General features: G+C 45.8%; 1 protein-coding gene across 1 annotated transcript in view; it reads right to left on the reverse strand.

Annotated features, from left to right (window-relative positions):
- LOC129137282 (uncharacterized) overlaps positions 1-16,816 on the reverse strand; it is a 76,322-nt gene that overhangs the window by 33,468 nt on the left and 26,038 nt on the right. The window contains 2 exon segments of the mRNA XM_063797578.1: positions 3,053-3,181; positions 11,932-12,060. Coding sequence (XP_063653648.1) covers positions 3,053-3,181; positions 11,932-12,060 — 258 coding nt within the window.

The raw sequence follows: 16,816 nt of genomic DNA on the forward strand, positions 1-16,816 counted from the left end.
AAACAAAAAACAGGGTTAACAAAACGATGGAATTCAATTCTATTTATATGCTGCAGCCATGTTCCAGCCCTAGATTTCGCTGGGCATGGTGGCTCACGCCTGTAATCCCAGCACTTTGGGAGGCTGAGGCAGGCAGATCACGAGGTTAGGAGTTCAAGACCAGCCTGACCAACATGGTGAAACCCTGTCTCTACTAAAAATACAAAAATCAGCTGAGCATGGTGGCACACGCCTGTAGTCCCAGCTACTCGGGAGGCTGAGGCAGGAGAACTGCTTGAACCCAGGAGGCAGAGGTTGCAGTGAGCCAAGATCCCACCACTGCACTCCAGCCTGGTGACAGAGTGAGACTCCGTCTCAAAAAAAAAAAAAAAAAAAAAAAAAAAATGACATGAATATACTTCACACAACTGAACTGCACACTTCAACACGGTTACATGGTAATTATCATCTTGTAAGTATTTTACCACAGGTTAACATGTTTCACAACCTGAAAAGGAAGTAATTACCTTCAGCTCTCTGAGTTCTAGAATTTGTAACATTTCATCCCCTGCTCCTTCCTGATCTGCACTGGAGCATCTTTCTTCTGTCCCTGCTCTACTCAGAGTTCACTTTCCCTTCCCTCACATCAGCTTCGTTGAGGCCGGTTTGAACTTAACGCAAAACATTCTCACTAATGACTGAATTCCCACCAAGATTTCCATATTATCACAGTATGCTTTTAATCTTCGAAGATATTAAATATTTGTTCTCATCATAGCTAAAATGCAATGCAAATCCCATCTCAGATGTGGGTCAGATACCTATGAATCTCCTGAGGTAGTCATTGAAATGACTTTTTTCTTGAGACGGAGTGTCACTCAACCATGCTGAAGTGCAGTGGCGCTACCGTGGCTCACGGCAACCTCCACCTCCCAGATTCAAGCGATTCTTGTGCCTCGGCCTCCCAAGTAGCTGGGATTACAGGTGCCTGCTACCATGCCTGGCTAATTTTTGTCTTTTTAGTAGAGATGGGATTTCACTATGTTGGCCCATCTGGTCTTGAACTCCTGACCTCAAGTGATCCACCTGCCTCAGCCTCCCAAAGTGCTGGGATTACAGGCATGAGCCACCACACCTGGCCTGAAATAATATCTTTCAAATTCTTTGTAGAATTTGTTTTTTCCTGATTTCTGCACATAGGATCAAAAAAAAATCATGTACTAGGATTTCGAGAGAAGCAATGGGTAATCTAAAAAGATGAGAAGAGCAACCACGTCTATCCCACAGCTACTGCTAGATTTCATAGGAAAGGTAGCTGGCCCAGTTTGGAGCTAGGAGAAATGTCAAACACACGAAGAAATGAGAGGCAAAGAAATGCCATCACGCATGAATGCTTCATGGCACCCATGATGTCCCTGCTTAGGAGGTAATGGTATAGATGACTAGATGACAAGGACAAAGATGAGAGGTGCAAAGTTGTCCAAGTCCAACAGCTCAACTGAACTTTCCTAAATGGAATTGTTAAAAAGTGGTAAATTTAAAAACTTCCCCTGGCTCACGTGGTGGCTCACGCTTGTAATCCCAGCACTTTGGGAGGCTGAGGCGGGTGGATCATTTGAGGTCGGGTTTTGAGACTAGCCTGGCCAACATGGTAAAACCCCGACTCTACTAAAAATACAAAAATTAGCTGGGCATGGTGGTGGGCACCTGTAATCCCAGCTACTTGAGAGGCTGAGGCAGGGGAATCACTTGAAGCCAGGAGGTGGAGGTTGCAGTGAGCCGAGCTCACACCATTATACTCCAGCCTGGGCAACAGAGGGAGACACGTCTTGGCGGTGAGAAAAGAAAAAAAAAAAAAAAAAAAAAAAGCTTCCTCCAATTTATACCGAAAATTCTCTGTTCAGGACTAAGTGGCACAGAGAATGTTAAATGTGCCTAGATATCTTCAGAACTCATATATTTTCTGTTTTCTACATATCTTGAAAGGCAGTGCCAAATGACGTGTAATTATCTAGGCGGTAAAACTGAAACATACTTCCTCTTCCCTTGAATATAAAAAAGCATTGTGGTATTAGTACTTTTATCTTGGATCATTGTTCAGAAGGAGGTTCAGCCCCCAGACGACCACATTTTTACTGTCATGAATGGCAAGACAAAATGTAGAGCTCAACTTCCCCAAAGGAAAAAAGGCTCAAAAGACAAATTATGGCACAACTTAGCAGCCAAATTCTTACCAAGTACAGACTTTTGACATACTGATCTCTCTCCAGTTGCAAGTGGGAACATGCACTTTGAATGATGTCATTCAAAATTACCCTGCCCAGACACACTTTTCATTGATTCTCTTGGAGGGCAGTTCTAAGAGATTCTCTGGGGCTTTCTCTGCATCATGAGACCCAGTGCAGTTCTGCCCTTCACCTTCCGGCAGTTTGTCACCTCGTCCCTATGACCTCAGAGGAACTTTGCCTCAGGCCAACTGTTTGTTCCTTGGGCTCTTTCATTTCCCCTAAAAATCATTTGCTGCCCCTCTAAATGGCCTACATCTCCATCTATCTCCCTCTCCCCTCAGAAGAGGGTGCTCTTTAAGCATCAACCATCCAGCCCTTCTAGCAGTCTCATTTTTCAGCTGGTTCCCATGTTTATGCCTGTTCTATGTTTTTCTTTTCCTGTTAAGCTGTCTGTTGTCAGCTCATTTCTGCAGTGAATCTTCAGAGAGGAGATTGGAAGCTTTCCTTCCACCCATACGATAGAACTATAAAGCAGAAGAGTTTAGAAAGACTTTCCTATTTAAGTGACGAAACCTCATACTCCATTTGTGACAAATAGCACAAAGGTTAAAAAAAACTTATTTTTGACCAAAAGCTCTGTTGACATTCTATTAAACACCGACCTATTTAATTTTCATAATGTAAATGGCAGATATTTTCATATTTCTTATGCTAATAAATCATTTCCCTGATTTTTGGGGTAAAACCACATATTCATAATGAAGTCCAGAAACGTGAATTGTTTCATATAACTTATTCTTATTTGTGATTACAAGTATACCTCTACAGAAAGTTAGTATACTCACAGAAAGGTAACTTGTGCGGAGGGAGATGGCAAATTTATAACTTCTCAGAAACACAGTAATGATAAGTAACCAAAGACTTCCACCAAAGTCAGTCCCACGATGACGAAGGTCAGCCAGAGTATTGATAACCTGGAATAATAATAGTTGAAATAATGAAAAGGTCAATGACACTGACAATATTTCACTCAGAAAGAATCATCCTTAGAAACCGTCAACCTCCTCCAAAAGGTAACCACATCCCTCAGATATCACCGTGGGATTCCACTGCTACAAAAAAGAACAGAAGTTAGAGAAGTCTCATGTTTTTCAGATGGCTCGTAGTGTTTTTAGGCATTGCAAATGTGGGGTGTTGTCTTTCTTGGTATAAAGCAGGGATATCCAATCTTTTGACTTCCCTGCCTATATTAAAAGAAGCAAAGTTGTCTTGAGCCACACATAACATACACTGACACTAACAACAGCTGATGATCTTAAAAAAACCTCTTTTTTTTTTTTTTTGAGACAGAGTTCCGCGCCACTCAGTCGCCCAGGCTGGAGTGCAGTGGTGCAATCTCAGCTCACTGCAACCTCCAGCTCCTGGCCTCAAGCCATTCTCCTCCCTCAGCCTCTCGAGCAGCTGAGATTACAGGTCTCTGCCACCATGCCCGACTAATTTTTGTAATTTTAGTAGCGATGAGGTTTCACCATGTTGGCCAGTCTGGCCTTGAACTCCCAACAGGCGATCTGCCTGCCTCGGCCTCCCAAAGTGCTGGGATTACAGGTGTGAGCCACCGTGCCTGGCCATTGTTTCTGTTTTTGTTTTTGTTTGTTGTTTCTTTTTGAGATGGGGTCTCACTCTGTCACCCAGGCTGGAGTGCAGTGGTGTGCTCTCGGCTCACTGCAACCTCTGCCTCTCAGGTTCAAGTGATTCTCCTGCCTCAGCCTCCTGAGTAGCTGGGAGTACAGGTGCCTGACAGTGCACTCAGCAAATTTTTGTATTTTTTGTGGAGATGGGGTTTTGCCATGTTGGCCAGGGTGGTCTCGAACTCCTGACCTCAGGTAATCTGCCCGCCTCAGCCTCCCAAAGTGCTGGGATTACAGGCATGAGCCACTGTACCTGGCCAAAATCTCTTAATGTTTTAAGAAAGTTTACAAATTTGTGTTGAACTGCATTCAAAACTGTCCTGGGCCACATGCAGCCCGTCACTCATGGCTAAGACAAGCTAAGTATAAAGTAATTATCTTATCTTTTCTTTTCTTTTTGTTTTGAGACAAAGTCTTGCTCTGTCACCCAGGCTAGATTGCAGTGGCATGATCTCAGCTCACTGCAACCTCCGCCTCCCGGGTTCAAGCGATTCTCCTGCCTCAGCTACTGAGTAACTGGGATTACAGGCGCCTGCCACCACGCTCGGCTAAGTTTTGTATTTTTAGTAGAAACAGGGTTTCACCATCTTGGCCAGGCTGGTCTCCAACTCCTGACCTCATGATCCACCTGCCTCGGCCTCCCAAAGTGCTGGGAATACAAGTGTGAGCCACTGCACCTGGCCAGTAGTTATCTTTTCTTTAGTTATTTACTTGTTTTTTAAATTGATGTATAACATTGGATGCATTTATTATATATCACATGGTAAAAGAATCCCTCTAAATAATACTTGTCTCTTGGATTATATGAATCTTTGTCATTTAAAGCTCAGCATAATTAAAAAAAAAAAAAATACAATGAAGAGATTACTTCATTCACAAATAAGTATCGAATTTTAGTGCTTAAAAATTAACAAGGTGGGCCGGGCGTGGTGGCTCACGCCTGCAATCCCAGCACTTTGGGAAGCCGAGGTGGGTGGACCGCGAGATCAGGAGATTGAGACCATCCTAGCTAACACGGTGAAACCAATCTCTACTAAAAATACAAAAAATTAGCAGGGCATGGTGGCACCCGTCTATAGTTCCAGCTACTTGGGAGGCTGAGGCAGAAGAATCACTTGAACCCGGGAGGCAGAGGTTGCAGTGAGCCGAGATCGCACCACTGCACTTCAGCCTGGGTGACAGAGCGAGACTCTGTCTCAAAAAAAAAAAAAAAAAAAAAAAAAAAAAAATGACCAAGGTGGAGATGATGAAAATGGCATGAATAGTGTGGGATTTCTCTAAGATTGTTGACATTAATTCCATTAGACTCTTATGTGAGTGAAGACGATAACATTTCTACATCGATTCCTCAGGATTTAACTATATATTCTTGAAAACATCTCAATTTTAAATGTTTCTTTCAAGATGGTGAATTAAACAGAGATAGCCCTTCAACAGGTTGAACTCAGCATATGCTGAGTCTGAAATGGAAATGATGGAGTTAGAGAACCATACAACAATGGTCATGATTTCAGAAACATGGTGTTGAGCAGAATAAAGCAGACACAAAAGAGTACCTATGGCATGGCATGCATCTGTATACACGAAATTCCAGAATAAGCAAGCTAACCTAGGATAAGAAAGAGACTGGCTGGGAAGAGTGAGAGTTCACTTTCTGGGGTGACATAATAGTGTAGATCTTGGCTGGGCACGGTGGTTCATGCCTGTAATCCCAATGCTTTGGGAGGCCGAGGCGGGCGGATCACCTGAGGTCGGGAGTTCAAAACCAGGCTGACCAACATGGAGAAACCCTATCTCTACTAAAAATACAAAATTAGCTGGGAGTGGTGGCACATGTCTGTAATCCCAGCCACTCGGGAGGCTGAGGCAGGAGAATCGCTCGAATCTGGGAAGCAGAGGTTGCGGTGAGCTGATACTGCCCCATTGCACTCCAGCCTCGGCAACAAGGGAGAAACTGTCTCAAAAAAATAAATAAATAAATAAAATAATGTAGATCTTGAAAGGGGGTTGGTTTATGCTGCTGTATGTACTTTCCAAAGTTAGTAAACTTACACTTAAGGTTATATAGTTTGGCCAGGCGCGGTGGCTCACGCCTGTAATCCCAGCACTGGGAGGCCGAGGCAGGCGGATCACGAGGTGAAGAGATGGAGACTATCCTGGCGAACATGGTGAAACCCCGTCTCTACTAAAAATACAGAAATTAGCCAGGCGTTGTAATCAGAGCTACTCAGGAGGCTGAGGCAGGACAATTGCTTGAACCCCGGAAGCGGAGGTTGCAGTGAGCCGAGATCTTGCCACTGCACTCCAGCTCTGTCTAAAAAAAAAAAAAAAAGTCATCAAACCAGATGACACAAATCAAATGACAATTCACTTTGTTTTGGTCCGTTTTGTTTGTTAGAGACAAGAGTGCAGCGGGGCCATCTCGGCTCACTGCAACGGCCAGCTCCTGGGCCCAAGCGATCCTCCCACCTCAGCCTCTCCAGTAACTGGGATAACAGGTACGCACCACCAGGCCCGACTAATCTTTTTTGGAATTTTTTGTAGAGATGGGGTTTTGCTATGATGCCCTGGCTAGTCTTCAACTCCTGGACTCAAGTGATCTGCCCACCTCGGCCCCCTAAAGTGCTGGGATTACAGGCCTGAGCTGTGTCATTTCATGCCGCGTGACACAGCCCAGTAAAAAGGAAGGAACCCCGCGGGTCCAGCGTCTACTCACACAGGTGGACTGATGGCTGATAAATCCCAGCAGGAGCCAAAAGAGGAGCCGAAAGAGCAGCCACAGCACCCGTCCACTCACACAGGTGGACTGATGGCTGATAAATGCCAGCAGGAGCCAAAAGAGGAGCCAAAAGAGCAGCCACCGCACCCGCATGTCCTGGTCCTTTCAGGCGCCCTGAGGCGGCCAGGACAGAGGTGGAGGTGGCTTAGGGCAGGGGGGAGGGAAGGGGACGGGGACCGGATCTGAGTTGGGGAGGTGGAGGGGAGATGGAGGGGAGGGGGAGGGGGAGGGGAAGGGGAGGGGAAGGGGAGGGGAAGGGGAAGGGGAGGGGAAGGGGGGAAGTAAGGGAAGGGAAAGGAGGAGAAGGGGGCTGTTGGGCACCTGGAGGAGGTGGAGGAGGAGGAGGAGAAGAAGAAAGGGTCTGGGAAAGGATCCGGTTCAAATTAAGTACTCAAGCGCTGGTGGAAGGCTTAGCTACAGGTCACGGAGAAGATCAGGGAAGCAACAGGACACGCGGGGCAAGGGAGCGTGAGGCTTAGGAGCAATTAGAGGGAGACTAAGGTTCTGCTTTCCACCAAACCTTCTTCGGTCTGGGCCCTCCCTTAGCAACCCTGGGGCTTCATACTCCCTCTCCACCAATCCCTGATGACCCCGGTGGTGCCTCACAATGGACATTCCAAGTAGCGCCCGCATCATTCCAATGACCCCTCCCCCATCTCAGTCCCCCACGCTCCTCCCAAGGCCAGGTCCTCTCTGGAACCTTCACAAACCTGATTTCTGGTCCTCCCCAACCAGCTCCCTGTCCCTGCTTCTGGGCGCTCCTTCCTTCCTGAGCTCCCAGGGTTCCTCAAGGTCACTTTTGGCGACAAAACATAAAAAACAAATGATGGCAGGATGGCAGGAAGAACCTCATACCCAAGCAGAGTGCCAGGGTTTACAGCCTCCGCTCAGCCATTCATATCTTAAGCAACAAAACATCAGCAGGATGCGGAAGGTCCCGATAGTAAACCATCTCCATCACATCCATGTAGCCATCCGCCCATCAACCTGTATCTCAGGAACAAATGTACATACATTCATTTTAAGCAGGCATGGTACATTTACAAAAATTAACCTGACTTATTTTGTTCCAGCAAATCTCAATATGTTTGAGAGCAATCCAATCACACAGCATGTTTCTCATCATATAACTGTGCTAGAAGTCAATGATTAAAAGCTAATTCAAAATTATTCTTTGCTTGGAAATTCAAAGTGCCCTTATAAGACATAAACATAAGAAAGAATCCAAAATGAAACAAGATTGCCTTTCTACTCAATGATAAGATCATAACATGGCAATAAAATGTCTCCCTCTGGCCTGGGAATTCCTCTTTGTGGCACAAGGTTGTGTGATCTCAAATCACCCCTAACCCACCTAGACATTTTAACATCCGAAACCCAGTGATGATGTCCTTATCTATATCATCTTACTGCCTGTGTGTGTGGACTTTAAATTCTGAACCCAAATGAGGGGGAGAAAACCAAGTTGACTTTCATGATTGATCTCTCAGGGATGTCCAAGGAATCTGTGCATTTCAAGAAACAAAGTTCATCAGCTTCTCTCCTAAGGTATTTGCCCACAATACCCAGAGGGCTTGGCAGCATCATGTGTGATGGGTGGGGAGCTCCAAGCAGGTGGGCAGGACCCAGGGGCCTGGTGACCAGGACAGACCCCCACTGTCCATCACCTTTCCTGGCCCTGTCCTCGGCTAAACTTCCCACAGGCCTTCTGCCCGATCACACAGAGTGTGCCCAAACTCGCTCAGGCCTCTGGCAGCTGAAAACCACTGCTTTAAATCCCTTTACCATTTACTATGACATAAGGTTATTGTTAACAGGAAATATTCGATTGATGCTACAAATGGAAAGCCAATGCCTTTACCATAAATAGAAAAACAACCCTAAGAAACAAGCAAAACAAAAACAAAACAGGGGCTGGGTGTGGTGGCTCACGCCTGTAATCCCAGCACTTTGGGAGGCCGAGGTGGGCGGATCACAAGGTCAGGAGTTCCAGACCAGCCTGGCCAATATGGTGAAACCCTGTCTCTAATAAAATACAAAAATTAGCCGGGTGTGGTGGTAGGCGCCTGTAGTCCCACCTACTTGGGAGGCTGAGGCAGGAGAATAGTTTGAACCCGGGAGGCAGAGTCTGCCGTGAGCCGAGATTGCACCACTGCACTCCAGCCTAGGCGACAGAGCGAGACTCTGTCTCAAAAACAGCAACAACTACAAACAAACAAAAAACAGGGTTAACAAAACGATGGAATTCAATTCTATTTATATGCTGCAGCCATGTTCCAGCCCTAGATTTCGCTGGGCATGGTGGCTCACGCCTGTAATCCCAGCACTTTGGGAGGCTGAGGCAGGCAGATCACGAGGTTAGGAGTTCAAGACCAGCCTGACCAACATGGTGAAACCCTGTCTCTACTAAAAATACAAAAATCAGCTGAGCATGGTGGCACACGCCTGTAGTCCCAGCTACTCGGGAGGCTGAGGCAGGAGAACTGCTTGAACCCAGGAGGCAGAGGTTGCAGTGAGCCAAGATCCCACCACTGCACTCCAGCCTGGTGACAGAGTGAGACTCCGTCTCAAAAAAAAAAAAAAAAAAAATGACACGAATATACTTCACACAACTGAACTGCACACTTCAACACGGTTACATGGTAATTATCATCTTGTAAGTATTTTACCACAGGTTAACATGTTTCACAACCTGAAAAGGAAGTAATTACCTTCAGCTCTCTGAGTTCTAGAATTTGTAACATTTCACCCCCTGCTCCTTCCTGATCCGCACTGGAGCATCTTTCTTCTGTCCCTGCTCTACTCAGAGTTCACTTTCCCTTCCCTCACATCAGCTTCGTTGAGGCCGGTTTGAACTTAACGCAAAACATTCTCACTAATGACTGAATTCCCACCAAGATTTCCATATTATCACAGTATGCTTTTAATCTTCGAAGATATTAAATATTTGTTCTCATCATAGCTAAAATGCAATGCAAATCCCATCTCAGATGTGGGTCAGATACCTATGAATCTCCTGAGGTAGTCATTGAAATGACTTTTTTCTTGAGACGGAGTGTCACTCAACCATGCTGAAGTGCAGTGGCGCTACCGTGGCTCACGGCAACCTCCACCTCCCAGATTCAAGCGATTCTTGTGCCTCGGCCTCCCAAGTAGCTGGGATTACAGGTGCCTGCTACCATGCCTGGCTAATTTTTGTCTTTTTAGTAGAGATGGGATTTCACTATGTTGGCCCATCTGGTCTTGAACTCCTGACCTCAAGTGATCCACCTGCCTCAGCCTCCCAAAGTGCTGGGATTACAGGCATGAGCCACCACACCTGGCCTGAAATAATATCTTTCAAATTCTTTGTAGAATTTGTTTTTTCCTGATTTCTGCACATAGGATCAAAAAAAAATCATGTACTAGGATTTCGAGAGAAGCAATGGGTAATCTAAAAAGATGAGAAGAGCAACCACGTCTATCCCACAGCTACTGCTAGATTTCATAGGAAAGGTAGCTGGCCCAGTTTGGAGCTAGGAGAAATGTCAAACACACGAAGAAATGAGAGGCAAAGAAATGCCATCACGCATGAATGCTTCATGGCACCCATGATGTCCCTGCTTAGGAGGTAATGGTATAGATGACTAGATGACAAGGACAAAGATGAGAGGTGCAAAGTTGTCCAAGTCCAACAGCTCAACTGAACTTTCCTAAATGGAATTGTTAAAAAGTGGTAAATTTAAAAACTTCCCCTGGCTCACGTGGTGGCTCACGCTTGTAATCCCAGCACTTTGGGAGGCTGAGGCGGGTGGATCATTTGAGGTCGGGTTTTGAGACTAGCCTGGCCAACATGGTAAAACCCCGACTCTACTAAAAATACAAAAATTAGCTGGGCATGGTGGTGGGCACCTGTAATCCCAGCTACTTGAGAGGCTGAGGCAGGGGAATCACTTGAAGCCAGGAGGTGGAGGTTGCAGTGAGCCGAGCTCACACCATTATACTCCAGCCTGGGCAACAGAGGGAGACACGTCTTGGCGGTGAGAAAAGAAAAAAAAAAAAAAAAAAAAAAAGCTTCCTCCAATTTATACCGAAAATTCTCTGTTCAGGACTAAGTGGCACAGAGAATGTTAAATGTGCCTAGATATCTTCAGAACTCATATATTTTCTGTTTTCTACATATCTTGAAAGGCAGTGCCAAATGACGTGTAATTATCTAGGCGGTAAAACTGAAACATACTTCCTCTTCCCTTGAATATAAAAAAGCATTGTGGTATTAGTACTTTTATCTTGGATCATTGTTCAGAAGGAGGTTCAGCCCCCAGACGACCACATTTTTACTGTCATGAATGGCAAGACAAAATGTAGAGCTCAACTTCCCCAAAGGAAAAAAGGCTCAAAAGACAAATTATGGCACAACTTAGCAGCCAAATTCTTACCAAGTACAGACTTTTGACATACTGATCTCTCTCCAGTTGCAAGTGGGAACATGCACTTTGAATGATGTCATTCAAAATTACCCTGCCCAGACACACTTTTCATTGATTCTCTTGGAGGGCAGTTCTAAGAGATTCTCTGGGGCTTTCTCTGCATCATGAGACCCAGTGCAGTTCTGCCCTTCACCTTCCGGCAGTTTGTCACCTCGTCCCTATGACCTCAGAGGAACTTTGCCTCAGGCCAACTGTTTGTTCCTTGGGCTCTTTCATTTCCCCTAAAAATCATTTGCTGCCCCTCTAAATGGCCTACATCTCCATCTATCTCCCTCTCCCCTCAGAAGAGGGTGCTCTTTAAGCATCAACCATCCAGCCCTTCTAGCAGTCTCATTTTTCAGCTGGTTCCCATGTTTATGCCTGTTCTATGTTTTTCTTTTCCTGTTAAGCTGTCTGTTGTCAGCTCATTTCTGCAGTGAATCTTCAGAGAGGAGATTGGAAGCTTTCCTTCCACCCATACGATAGAACTATAAAGCAGAAGAGTTTAGAAAGACTTTCCTATTTAAGTGACGAAACCTCATACTCCATTTGTGACAAATAGCACAAAGGTTAAAAAAAACTTATTTTTGACCAAAAGCTCTGTTGACATTCTATTAAACACCGACCTATTTAATTTTCATAATGTAAATGGCAGATATTTTCATATTTCTTATGCTAATAAATCATTTCCCTGATTTTTGGGGTAAAACCACATATTCATAATGAAGTCCAGAAACGTGAATTGTTTCATATAACTTATTCTTATTTGTGATTACAAGTATACCTCTACAGAAAGTTAGTATACTCACAGAAAGGTAACTTGTGCGGAGGGAGATGGCAAATTTATAACTTCTCAGAAACACAGTAATGATAAGTAACCAAAGACTTCCACCAAAGTCAGTCCCACGATGACGAAGGTCAGCCAGAGTATTGATAACCTGGAATAATAATAGTTGAAATAATGAAAAGGTCAATGACACTGACAATATTTCACTCAGAAAGAATCATCCTTAGAAACCGTCAACCTCCTCCAAAAGGTAACCACATCCCTCAGATATCACCGTGGGATTCCACTGCTACAAAAAAGAACAGAAGTTAGAGAAGTCTCATGTTTTTCAGATGGCTCGTAGTGTTTTTAGGCATTGCAAATGTGGGGTGTTGTCTTTCTTGGTATAAAGCAGGGATATCCAATCTTTTGACTTCCCTGCCTATATTAAAAGAAGCAAAGTTGTCTTGAGCCACACATAACATACACTGACACTAACAACAGCTGATGATCTTAAAAAAACCTCTTTTTTTTTTTTTTTGAGACAGAGTTCCGCGCCACTCAGTCGCCCAGGCTGGAGTGCAGTGGTGCAATCTCAGCTCACTGCAACCTCCAGCTCCTGGCCTCAAGCCATTCTCCTCCCTCAGCCTCTCGAGCAGCTGAGATTACAGGTCTCTGCCACCATGCCCGACTAATTTTTGTAATTTTAGTAGCGATGAGGTTTCACCATGTTGGCCAGTCTGGCCTTGAACTCCCAACAGGCGATCTGCCTGCCTCGGCCTCCCAAAGTGCTGGGATTACAGGTGTGAGCCACCGTGCCTGGCCATTGTTTCTGTTTTTGTTTTTGTTTGTTGTTTCTTTTTGAGATGGGGTCTCACTCTGTCACCCAGGCTGGAGTGCAGTGGTGTGCTCTCGGCTCACTGCAACCTCTGCCTCTCAGGTTCAAGTGATTCTCCTGCCTCAGCCTCCTGAGTAGCTGGGAGTACAGGTGCCTGACAGTGCACTCAGCAAATTTTTGTATTTTTTGTGGAGATGGGGTTTTGCCATGTTGGCCAGGGTGGTCTCGAACTCCTGACCTCAGGTAATCTGCCCGCCTCAGCCTCCCAAAGTGCTGGGATTACAGGCATGAGCCACTGTACCTGGCCAAAATCTCTTAATGTTTTAAGAAAGTTTACAAATTTGTGTTGAACTGCATTCAAAACTGTCCTGGGCCACATGCAGCCCGTCACTCATGGCTAAGACAAGCTAAGTATAAAGTAATTATCTTATCTTTTCTTTTCTTTTTGTTTTGAGACAAAGTCTTGCTCTGTCACCCAGGCTAGATTGCAGTGGCATGATCTCAGCTCACTGCAACCTCCGCCTCCCGGGTTCAAGCGATTCTCCTGCCTCAGCTACTGAGTAACTGGGATTACAGGCGCCTGCCACCACGCTCGGCTAAGTTTTGTATTTTTAGTAGAAACAGGGTTTCACCATCTTGGCCAGGCTGGTCTCCAACTCCTGACCTCATGATCCACCTGCCTCGGCCTCCCAAAGTGCTGGGAATACAAGTGTGAGCCACTGCACCTGGCCAGTAGTTATCTTTTCTTTAGTTATTTACTTGTTTTTTAAATTGATGTATAACATTGGATGCATTTATTATATATCACATGGTAAAAGAATCCCTCTAAATAATACTTGTCTCTTGGATTATATGAATCTTTGTCATTTAAAGCTCAGCATAATTAAAAAAAAAAAAAAATACAATGAAGAGATTACTTCATTCACAAATAAGTATCGAATTTTAGTGCTTAAAAATTAACAAGGTGGGCCGGGCGTGGTGGCTCACGCCTGCAATCCCAGCACTTTGGGAAGCCGAGGTGGGTGGACCGCGAGATCAGGAGATTGAGACCATCCTAGCTAACACGGTGAAACCAATCTCTACTAAAAATACAAAAAATTAGCAGGGCATGGTGGCACCCGTCTATAGTTCCAGCTACTTGGGAGGCTGAGGCAGAAGAATCACTTGAACCCGGGAGGCAGAGGTTGCAGTGAGCCGAGATCGCACCACTGCACTTCAGCCTGGGTGACAGAGCGAGACTCTGTCTCAAAAAAAAAAAAAAAAAAAAAAAAAAAAAAATGACCAAGGTGGAGATGATGAAAATGGCATGAATAGTGTGGGATTTCTCTAAGATTGTTGACATTAATTCCATTAGACTCTTATGTGAGTGAAGACGATAACATTTCTACATCGATTCCTCAGGATTTAACTATATATTCTTGAAAACATCTCAATTTTAAATGTTTCTTTCAAGATGGTGAATTAAACAGAGATAGCCCTTCAACAGGTTGAACTCAGCATATGCTGAGTCTGAAATGGAAATGATGGAGTTAGAGAACCATACAACAATGGTCATGATTTCAGAAACATGGTGTTGAGCAGAATAAAGCAGACACAAAAGAGTACCTATGGCATGGCATGCATCTGTATACACGAAATTCCAGAATAAGCAAGCTAACCTAGGATAAGAAAGAGACTGGCTGGGAAGAGTGAGAGTTCACTTTCTGGGGTGACATAATAGTGTAGATCTTGGCTGGGCACGGTGGTTCATGCCTGTAATCCCAATGCTTTGGGAGGCCGAGGCGGGCGGATCACCTGAGGTCGGGAGTTCAAAACCAGGCTGACCAACATGGAGAAACCCTATCTCTACTAAAAATACAAAATTAGCTGGGAGTGGTGGCACATGTCTGTAATCCCAGCCACTCGGGAGGCTGAGGCAGGAGAATCGCTCGAATCTGGGAAGCAGAGGTTGCGGTGAGCTGATACTGCCCCATTGCACTCCAGCCTCGGCAACAAGGGAGAAACTGTCTCAAAAAAATAAATAAATAAATAAAATAATGTAGATCTTGAAAGGGGGTTGGTTTATGCTGCTGTATGTACTTTCCAAAGTTAGTAAACTTACACTTAAGGTTATATAGTTTGGCCAGGCGCGGTGGCTCACGCCTGTAATCCCAGCACTGGGAGGCCGAGGCAGGCGGATCACGAGGTGAAGAGATGGAGACTATCCTGGCGAACATGGTGAAACCCCGTCTCTACTAAAAATACAGAAATTAGCCAGGCGTTGTAATCAGAGCTACTCAGGAGGCTGAGGCAGGACAATTGCTTGAACCCCGGAAGCGGAGGTTGCAGTGAGCCGAGATCTTGCCACTGCACTCCAGCTCTGTCTAAAAAAAAAAAAAAAAGTCATCAAACCAGATGACACAAATCAAATGACAATTCACTTTGTTTTGGTCCGTTTTGTTTGTTAGAGACAAGAGTGCAGCGGGGCCATCTCGGCTCACTGCAACGGCCAGCTCCTGGGCCCAAGCGATCCTCCCACCTCAGCCTCTCCAGTAACTGGGATAACAGGTACGCACCACCAGGCCCGACTAATCTTTTTTGGAATTTTTTGTAGAGATGGGGTTTTGCTATGATGCCCTGGCTAGTCTTCAACTCCTGGACTCAAGTGATCTGCCCACCTCGGCCCCCTAAAGTGCTGGGATTACAGGCCTGAGCTGTGTCATTTCATGCCGCGTGACACAGCCCAGTAAAAAGGAAGGAACCCCGCGGGTCCAGCGTCTACTCACACAGGTGGACTGATGGCTGATAAATCCCAGCAGGAGCCAAAAGAGGAGCCGAAAGAGCAGCCACAGCACCCGTCCACTCACACAGGTGGACTGATGGCTGATAAATGCCAGCAGGAGCCAAAAGAGGAGCCAAAAGAGCAGCCACCGCACCCGCATGTCCTGGTCCTTTCAGGCGCCCTGAGGCGGCCAGGACAGAGGTGGAGGTGGCTTAGGGCAGGGGGGAGGGAAGGGGACGGGGACCGGATCTGAGTTGGGGAGGTGGAGGGGAGATGGAGGGGAGGGGGAGGGGGAGGGGAAGGGGAGGGGAAGGGGAGGGGAAGGGGAAGGGGAGGGGAAGGGGGGAAGTAAGGGAAGGGAAAGGAGGAGAAGGGGGCTGTTGGGCACCTGGAGGAGGTGGAGGAGGAGGAGGAGAAGAAGAAAGGGTCTGGGAAAGGATCCGGTTCAAATTAAGTACTCAAGCGCTGGTGGAAGGCTTAGCTACAGGTCACGGAGAAGATCAGGGAAGCAACAGGACACGCGGGGCAAGGGAGCGTGAGGCTTAGGAGCAATTAGAGGGAGACTAAGGTTCTGCTTTCCACCAAACCTTCTTCGGTCTGGGCCCTCCCTTAGCAACCCTGGGGCTTCATACTCCCTCTCCACCAATCCCTGATGACCCCGGTGGTGCCTCACAATGGACATTCCAAGTAGCGCCCGCATCATTCCAATGACCCCTCCCCCATCTCAGTCCCCCACGCTCCTCCCAAGGCCAGGTCCTCTCTGGAACCTTCACAAACCTGATTTCTGGTCCTCCCCAACCAGCTCCCTGTCCCTGCTTCTGGGCGCTCCTTCCTTCCTGAGCTCCCAGGGTTCCTCAAGGTCACTTTTGGCGACAAAACATAAAAAACAAATGATGGCAGGATGGCAGGAAGAACCTCATACCCAAGCAGAGTGCCAGGGTTTACAGCCTCCGCTCAGCCATTCATATCTTAAGCAACAAAACATCAGCAGGATGCGGAAGGTCCCGATAGTAAACCATCTCCATCACATCCATGTAGCCATCCGCCCATCAACCTGTATCTCAGGAACAAATGTACATACATTCATTTTAAGCAGGCATGGTACATTTACAAAAATTAACCTGACTTATTTTGTTCCAGCAAATCTCAATATGTTTGAGAGCAATCCAATCACACAGCATGTTTCTCATCATATAACTGTGCTAGAAGTCAATGATTAAAAGCTAATTCAAAATTATTCTTTGCTTGGAAATTCAAAGTGCCCTTATAAGACATAAACATAAGAAAGAATCCAAAATGAAACAAGATTGCCTTTCTACTCAATGATAA

This window comes from Pan troglodytes, chromosome 18 (genome assembly GCF_028858775.2).
Source record: "Pan troglodytes isolate AG18354 chromosome 18, NHGRI_mPanTro3-v2.0_pri, whole genome shotgun sequence".
Taxonomy (NCBI): domain Eukaryota; kingdom Metazoa; phylum Chordata; class Mammalia; order Primates; family Hominidae; genus Pan; species Pan troglodytes.